We start from the raw sequence: 9,662 nt of genomic DNA, 5'->3' as shown, positions 1-9,662 counted from the left end.
CGCCGTGCCGTGATAAACCCTACTATAAATAATCAATAAAGCAAAAAATAAATGAATAAAAAATCAATTTTTACCTATGCTGTTGGACAATAACTTGATCTTGTCCAAAAGCACAGTCTCATCTTGGTTCGCCTTAACCAACATCATCAAGGGGAACAGGATAATACATCATATCTGCAATGGGTTGCCGCCGTGCCGTGATAAACCCTACTATAAATAATGAGAAAATGACAAAGAAACTGACAACAGTAAATACCAGACAAACAGAAGCACATGTAAACAATACTCTCAATATTAGGGTAGGTACCCACCTCCTACCTGTATACACACAAAAGTACTTGATGATACTTTAGAAAAGAACGAGAGAAGAAAAGGCAACACAAATAGCATGGAGGAGATGCTACACAAAGCTGCTGAAGCACCACTTGGAATCATAACAATATCCAATGTATTCATATACTTGGAGAGAGGATATCGTGTAATAAAGTTTCTCTTTTCTCCTTCAACATCATCTACCCTTGTGTTGAAGAAGAAGTTAATGGCCTAATAGAGGTATTATTGCATTGAAAGGTAAGCAGGAGGGGCGGTGTGTTGCTAGGAAATGTTTCATATCGTTCAGAGTCTCTTCTTCCTTTTCCTTTGTGCTGTGAACAAAAAGTGTCTCCTCTTTGGCTGCTCGCTCCTCCATTTCTATCTCCTCTTTCATTTAATTTTGTTGGGTTTTAACTTTTATCTTGTTTTGTTCTTCCAATGACTTTTTTGACTTTAAATATCTTCGTCGTAGTCTTTCTTCTCTCTTTTCGCAAAATGAACTTTGTTGTTTGGGAGAAAGTTTATATCTATTTAAAACTTGTACCGGGTGGTTTCCACCATGTGTTCCTTTTATTTTTCTGATGCCTATTCGGTTCATATGTCGAATGGCATGGTATTTACCTACTACATATTTATTTGAAATTTGCTAACTGCTGCAAGACCTTTGTTTGATTAAACGATGATCTCATGTATTTCAGTCACGAGATTCTTCTTCTACCAGAACCTACTTTGCTTTGCATCCTCCCCTGGAGGATAATCCCCACTCTAAAAACATTAAATTTAACTGATTTCTTTTTCCCCTCCGGCAGGTATCATCAATTAACCGCGTGCTGCGGAATTTGGCCGCTCAGAAAGACGCCTCCAACCAGTCCCCATGCTCCAATGTACCTAACAACCCGGCCGACACTGTGTACGATAAGCTGAGGCTCCTCAACGGCCAGACCTCTTCTTGGCCTCGGCCCTCTCACTGGTACCCCACCAATACCTCCCCCTTCCCCTCCATGCAGCCCAGCCCCACCATTCTGCCCGACGTGGTCAATCTGCCCAGCAAGAAAGGTAAGATTTTTAGAATTTGTATTTCCTCTCCATGTCAATTTTTTGCCGGATGTTTAGAGCCGGAAGAAACAAACATCACATAGCCTTGATGGTTTCCCACCTTCGATGGAAGAGGAACATAAAGAAGAACTCAATTTTTTGCCTATTTGATGAGGTTAGTCTGGACTTAGATACGAGTAGGTATTAATTTCTAAATCTAGCATCTACCAAAATCGAGACAATCTGTAATTTTGTTGAAAATGTGTTGTAAGCTGCAAAAATTTGGGTATTAGCTATGCAGAATAATCAGTTATTTAGGGAACAGAGAGCAGAGAGAAAAGGGAAAGGGAAATAAAGAGAGGGGGAAAAAGGGATTGGAAGGACAGGAGGTATGTCATACATTTATTAGGTACCAACGTGGAGCGCCCTGCAGTAGAGGTAGTAATAAAGATGGCAACCCCTGAGGCCCTGATATGGGATATTGCTGATGGATTCAAATAATGTTCGAGTAATGCTTTTGAGAGTTTTATATCATCAGTTTTAATTCCCTCTAATGAAAAACAGGGACTGTGCATGTTAATACTTCGGTTGTACATGTACGTCCTAGTTTGGACAGTGTCGAATGCTAGCATAAGGTCAATTGATACTGAAATTTTAACGTCACCATATAACTGCTAAGTTAAGATCTTTAGTAAAGGCTCTTTAGTGATGACTGATGATGTTTATACCTCCCATTCGGCGACAAGCTACTCGCCTCCTCACATTAATATTACCCAGCCTGAGGCCGGGAAAAGCCAACAACACGCGCCTAGAGTTCAGACTTTCACCCATCGGGATACGACAGGCGCGCAACTTGCTTAACTTAAGTGATTCATCGGGACACGTAGAGTAGACGTGCTATCGCCGCGTCGAAGTGGGCTTTCAGTAGACTTCACAGGTTCACCCAAAATAATGACCTATAGGTATAATTTTGTCACAACGAGTGACTACATGCGAGTCTTTCTATAATAAAATTATGTTATGTATACTTTTGGGTGTCGGGTCTTTGTTTTGGGCAAATCCGGCTCTGTGACTCTCCCAAACCATGGCAACTCTCCGGCACTGCCTTCAATGTCTCATAGTTCATTAGATAATTGATTGGAGCTGATAACGGATACCTATTTGTTAATACCCCTCCCCTGGTACAATATACGAACAAGGGTGGACTTAACAATACTTTATCATGTTCAAGATTAATATTTCGCAGCCTCTGCTTGAAATACGTACAGATAAACTAAATGAATACAGAGTTTACAGAGTGGTGTAAACGCTGGGCTTATCAGCACGATTCCATGTCCAGAGTTTGTTGAAAAGAAGGGTTGAACAATGATATGTTATCTGATTATAATTTAGATTAACAATACAATTTATTATTGTTGCATTTTCATTTACTTGTACTTAGTACATATGTATGTACCTACTTAGGTTGGCGCGTATTTGACTAGTTGGGAAGAATAGCACATCCACTAATATTTAGATGTGCCAAAGCTATGTAGCATTTGTTGGGTTGGAAAAAATGACACATTCACTATTTTTTGGTGTATCACCTACAGAATGGCAGGCTGAAATGTTCAGCATAATATGCAATGTTCCCAACCAGCCAATAAGAACTCAGTTCATCGGGTTCAACCAATAGGAGCTTCGGAGGAAAATGGTGGAGTCAAAAAGGATCCCAAAGATATAATTAAAATGTTTCGGAACAACTTGACTAAAGAGAGGCAAATGCGAGAGGGAGAGAGATGATATTAAAAAATTAAAAACAATATCTCTTTGTAAATTGAAACAAGGACGATAGAGAGGGAGGGGGGATTTCAAAATTCCACCTCTTCACAAAGCAAGAGCAGGGGGATGGGTTCAAATATCTCTTTGGAAACAAATTAAAACAAACATTGTGTGCGGAGCTGAAGTTGATATTCGCCCCGAACCTAAACAAACATGCTGCACAGCACACACATGAAAAGCAGGCTGGCCTCACAGCAAGCTCGTGCTTTCAACTGTTGCGGTTGGTTTTGACATTTTCGGCGGGGAAAACTCAAGAGAAGAAGTGAGGAGAGGGGGGAGAACGAAAAGTGTGCGGTTTTTACCCCAAAAACGAAAATACTTTGGGGTAATTGTAAACATTGTATACATAAACGCATAGTTATACATAGCATCAAATAACCAAATGTTGCTACTCCTTTTGTAAACTCAAGAGAAGAAGTGAGGAGAGGGGGGAGAACGAAAAGTGTGCGGTTTTTACCCCAAAAACGAAAATACTTTGGGGTAATTGTACACATTGTATACATAAACGCATAGTTATAGCATCAAATAACCAAATGTTGCTACTCCTTTTGCGCCAAGAGAGAACCCTAACCCCTTGAAAAATATGGGATGATTTTTTTGTTTGTTTGTTGGCTACATTTGCCTTCAGGCGTTTTGTTTGATTTGTATCTATATTTTTTTCTCTGGGATTACATTGCTCTTGTTTGTGTCTGTTTCTGATTTGCAAGTGTTTTTCATATTTTCATTTTTTAGAATTATCCTTTTATGTTTACTTTAACAACAGGCAGTCTGCCACAAAGGAAAAATCAAGTGAAATTATTTAATGAGGAAAATCGAAGTTGAAGTTTGATCTACTGGATTTTACATTATTACCTAGGTATTTGTGACATTGGTTTGTCCATAATCATAACCAGCACCCACGTCCTCCTGCTCCTTCTTGTTGTAGTGTTGTATTCTGGAACGTAGGTCTATTGGACACAAAAAATAAATTACCTAATATTTTTCTTTAGAAAAATTTTAAACTCTTTTCGCAGTCTTTTCAAAATATTACCTACATTTTTTAGGAGGGCGGTACCAAGAAACCGATATGCTCCAAACCTTAAACAACAAGACAACAACAACAACAACAAATCCAACATAATTACATGTTTTCTTAAACGGTGCAGCGCGACTAGGACTATTACAAAGAAATGTCTCCTATCGGAAATAATAAGGCAGGTTACACATTCTCTGTTAGGGAAACCCTTTCCAAGTTGTTGACGTATAGCTGAGACCCCCTCAAGTGCGTGGGAAATCACAACGGGTGACGCTTGTCATTCAACTTTCCCGATAGAAATCTTCTCATCTGATAACGCTGTCAAAGAGCACGAAACGTGTGATATGTGATGCTTGGGTTACTTTCCTTTTTATGTACAACAAGTTGCGCTGATTTGTAGATTTTCTCAGCCGATTTCCTTTGAAAAGTTCCAAAGTTTCAGGGTTTCAACTTTGTAGGTGCATTCGAAATTTCGAACCTTTGATAAAGAAAAGGATTCGGATTATCCTTAACTTTTTCTTTCTCTCTCTCTTTCTTTGTCTTGATATTTTTCTCTTCATATCTACAGTTCTCCCTCTCTCACTCCCGTCGCTCTGTCTGTCTCTCTCACTCACGTTTGACGTTATTACATCATCAAATTTTGACGAAAGCACAAAGATCAACAATGATTTTAACATCGTTAAAGACAATATTTACAAAGCACGTTAAACACAACAACAAACAAGAGACGAGAGGTAAAATTTCACCTTTCTAATGCTAAATCCCCTCTTGTACCGTCAACCCTTGTGCCAACCTTTACCTTGTAAAGTACCTTGTAAAGTGGCGACATAAATTAAATTCAAAGCAAGAGGTGACAATTTCTCTAAAGAAAGCACAAAGATCAACAATGATTTTAACATCGTTAAAGACAATATTTACAAAGCACGTTAAACACAACAACAAACAAGAGACGAGACGAGAGGTAGAATTATTTCACCTTTCTAATGCTAAATCCCTTCTTGTACCGTCAACCCTACCTTGTGCCAACCTTTACCTTGTAAAGTGGCGACATAAATTAAATTCAAAGCAAGAGGTGACAATTTCTCTAAGGCAGATGGGTGAGGACGTAATTTCTCCGAGAAATGGGAAGGAAGAGAAAGACTAATTTCTCCAAACAGAGAAGAGAGTAATTTCTCCGAAAAATACTCGTGCATGAAAATGTAACGAGATTTTAAGCAAGGTAGAGGTAGGGTCGGACGTAGAGGATGAAGCAACATCTTGTAAAGTACACAAAACCCCGTGACAACACAAGTACCGGGCATCCTCTGTACAGGAATTCCTTCAGGAAGTCAATTCGAATAAATAAAAGCGACCCAAAACAGTTTTCACAAACATTTTGCTTTGAAAAGATTCCGCTCAAGAAGAGGCTGAGCTTTGGGGAAGAAAGAGAGGAAAGATTTCGACCGTTTTTTGGCGGTTTTTAGCTATACCGACTAAACGGTTAGAGATATGGTAAAAGTTAGGGTAAAATAATGCTCAAATAAGTCACAAAATCTTTGAAGTTTTGTGCAACATTGCCTGTCATTAGCAATGCACAGGGCTTATTGAATTGGTCCATTGAAAAATTGAATATAAGACACAAAATATCACATCATTTTCACGAAAGAAAATTTTCCGACTGCGCTATGTTTAGTGTGGAAGACACGGATTTCAAGATTTCAGACTGAACATTTATTGTGACAAATCATCTGGCCAAAACTACTACCAAACAATTAAAAAATTAAAAACAATATCTCTTTGTAAATTGAAACAAGGACGGCCCCCTCTGCGTTTCCTTTACCCTTCTGTTTCTAAACAGTTTTCCTTTAGTTTATTGCTATATCCCTCCTCCTCCACTTCTGGCCGACTAATATACGAGATTAGTTCGATGCCACGGTAAACAAATAAACAAAATTTGAAAGTTCATTTGTCCGTAATAATCCGTTTTGTCATGTTAGGATTTGCTTTTCGCACAAGGTTTGTTTTTCTATTTGATTGTTATGCCACATCCACATTTCCAATCTCTGGTACTGCAATGTGTTTTTATGGGAAAATATTGGGTTTTCGGAATTTTCTCCGTCTGTTTGTTACCTTGATGCCTGATTTCCTTGTGACCTTGGTGTTCCGAATTCTTAATTATTCTTGGTGGAGGCGCTAAAACTCCCGAACATTTGTTGTTGAGATGACAAATATCTGATTATTTTTAATGAAAATTTCTGGGAGCAGGGTCATATTTTGATATTTTGGGTGACATTTATGTACCGAATAACAAGCTTCAATGCTTTCCATTTTCTCAAGACAATCGGACAGCCTAACTTTCTTTCTTTCTGGGAATTTAATAAATTCACAAACATGTGTAACATTTTTTCCAACATCACAAGTGTATAAGTTTTTTTTTATATAATAAAATATTTGAAATTCTGTACACCATTATGGAATATCTACTTTTTTTCATATTCGAAAATACTGAAAAACAAAAAGAAATAGAAAAAAAAAGCTAAATTTAATATGATTTTGTTCATACCGCCGGGCGCCTGCCGTATTGTTTGTAATATTATCTCCCTCCTCCTATTTTTTCTCCCTCTCCTATCTCCCTTTTTCCCTTTTTCATCCCCTCTCCCTCCCCAACTCAGTTATTACATTATGTTGTTTTTTTATCAGACTTTTTGTATTCCAGAGCCAAGGTAGACATATTTTTTATATCGTTTACTGAAATTTTGCTTGCAAGAGGGGGAAAAATCTACATTGTGCCATATGCAAGAAGTTTAGGATTTTTATTATTTCTCCTCTTGAAATATAGAGGTATACCTACCTAATACATAGGTCAGAGGTTCTCAACCGGTGGTACGCGTACCACTGGTGGTACGCGGATACATTTTAGGTGGTACGCAGTCATATATTAATAACAATAAAAAATGTTGAATGGTGGGGTTTTAAGACTATAATTAATCAAAATAATTGATAAGAAACTAAAAAAATCAGAAATAGAAAAAAAAAGCTAAATTTAATATGATTTTGTTCATACCGCCGGGCGCCTGCCGTATTGTTTGTAATATTATCTCCCTCCTCCTATTTTTTCTCCCTCTCCTATCTCCCTTTTTCCCTTTTTCATCCCCTCTCCCTCCCCAACTCAGTTATTACATTATGTTGAGAAATAGAAAAAAAAAGCTAAATTTAATATGATTTTGTTCATACCGCCGGGCGCCTGCCGTATTGTTTGTAATATTATCTCCCTCCTATTTTTTCTCCCTCTCCTATCTCCCGTTTCCCCCTTTTTTGATCCCCTCTCCCTCCCCAACTCAGTTATTACATTATGTTGTTTTTTTTATCAGACTTTTTGTATTCCAGAGCCAAGGTAGACATATTTTTTATATCGTTTACTGAAATTTTGCTTGCAAGAGGGGGGAAAAATCTACATTGTGCCATATGCAAGAAGTTTAGGATTTTTATTATTTCTCCTCTTGAAATATAGGTAGATACCTACCTAATACCTAATACATAGATAGGTAATACCTAAGCACTAAGTATCCTATATGAATGAACATTGAAATATTGGAACTGAGGCAAAACAGTTACCAGCTTCTTGGTGAAGGCCCTTGGTGCTTATGTTGTTGCTTTTTGACTGTTTCTTCCCTTTGATTCAAACGGGAACAAAATGATCTCTATATATAAATATAAGGTGGTACGTCAAAATCTCTGAAAATTTCAAGTGGTACGTGTTTACTAAAAGGTTGAGAACCCCTGACATAGGTAATACCTATGAGCACTAGGTATTCTATATGAATGAACATTGAAATATTGGAACTGAGGCAAAACAGTTACCAGCTTCTTGGTGAAGGCCCTTGGCCTTGGTGCTTATGTTGTTGCTTTTTGACTGTTTCTTCCCTTTGATTCAAACGGGAACAAAATGATCTTTTCCTCCTACCTCTTTTCTTCTTACACTTCTTTGTCCTGCCCACATTTTTTACTCTTTTTTCTTCTTTGACTTCTTCTTCCTCTAGTTCTCCTTCTTCTTCTTCTTCTTCTTCTTCTTCTTCTTCTTCTTCTTCTTCTTCTTCTTCTTCTCTTCTTCTACTTCTTCCTCTACTTTCTTTCTTTCGTCGTTTCTATTACTTATTTATGTTTATTAGCTCATATTTTTCTGTTACACAAAAAGTCCAAAGTGTGGTTTTGAATTGTGTTTCATTTTGTTCTCCTTCTTCTTCTTCTTCTTCTTCTTCTTCTTCTTCTTCTTCTTCTTCTTCTTCTTCTCCTCCTCCTCCTCCTCCTCCTCCTCTCCTCCTTCTTTTCTTCTACTTCTTCCTCTACTTTCTTTCTTTCATCGTTTCTATTACTTATTTATGTTTATTAGCTCATATTTTTCTGCAACACAAAAAGTCCAAAGTGTGGTTTTGAATTGTGTTTCATTTTCCCCTTTTTGTCTTCGTGCCAACAAAGTTCCTTCTTTATTAAAAATGGGTTTGGAATTTATTTGTATTTTCCTTTTTTTTTTTTGAGCCACAATGCATTTAATGGTAATAGCTGTAGGTGGAACTGAATGCATGTACAATTGTACATACTTATGTATGGTGAGCTACGGTACCTGTTTTGCGCAAGATTAGAGTCCATATTTATTCAGTTTTATATGAATGGGGAGTTCCACTTGTATACCTACTTACTTACCAACCTATACCTTTTCCAGAACATTAGAAATACACAACTTGCAATAGGTAATTACTCATTTAGGTAGGATTCGAATTTTACGAACGATTAGATTTGCATTTAGTTTTAAAGTTCTGTAAAGAAAATAATTGAAAAAAATATTAGAAAAAAAGTTTTGCGAAAATAGAAGTGCGTGAAACTTCATGGCTGTATTTAGGTTGATTAAGACTAGCTCATGGAAAAAGTCATTTCTAGTCAATCTCACTTGAGAAAAGTAAGTTACTTTGTGAAAGGAGGGGGAACATTAAAAGTTCATTTCCAATAAGTTTTCGAGTTTCACGACATATAATGCCTCCTCTCCCTTTTAAGAGCAGAGACACCCTAAGCGCTGGTGTATCTATTCCTGTTATGAGACCTCATAAAAATTCGCCCTATAAATGTGGTTAGGGGCATTTAGGGACGAGTTTACATAGGGAAAATAAATCTTTGAAAAAAAGATTATAAAAAAGTTAATAAAGAAATGTCTTGAAATTTTGATTTACGTTTAGATTAGCTAAGCAATTTTAGCTTAGGATGGTTTAGCTCATTTAATGGATAACGTTAAACGGATAAATGTACAAGACCTTTTCCATATCCAACATTCATTCATCCATATGTTCACCTTGAGGGGGGTAGTATATTTTGACTTATTTATATCCTGAAGATTAGAACGCGTTTTGTGCCATGGCATCGAGTGGTATGTATTCATACATGTTAACATGTACGTAAGTCAAGGTGGATGTCGATAATGGTAATTTACGTAACACCGAATAAAACTTAT

General features: G+C 37.2%; 1 protein-coding gene across 1 annotated transcript in view; it reads left to right on the top strand.

Annotated features, from left to right (window-relative positions):
• The first annotated feature begins 227 nt into the window (after positions 1–227).
• LOC103509187 (paired box protein Pax-6) overlaps positions 228–9,662 on the top strand; it is a 33,772-nt gene continuing 24,337 nt past the window's right edge. The window contains exons 1-2 of the mRNA XM_017444065.1: positions 228–299; positions 1,122–1,368. Coding sequence (XP_017299554.1) covers positions 228–299; positions 1,122–1,368 — 319 coding nt within the window. The remainder of the gene's footprint in view (positions 300–1,121; positions 1,369–9,662) is intronic.

Source organism: Diaphorina citri, unplaced genomic scaffold, assembly GCF_000475195.1.
Source record: "Diaphorina citri unplaced genomic scaffold, Diaci psyllid genome assembly version 1.1 scaffold472, whole genome shotgun sequence".
NCBI lineage: Eukaryota > Metazoa > Arthropoda > Insecta > Hemiptera > Psyllidae > Diaphorina > Diaphorina citri.
Note: the sequence above shows the minus strand (reverse complement) of the source record. Positions and strands in the feature narration are given on the sequence as shown.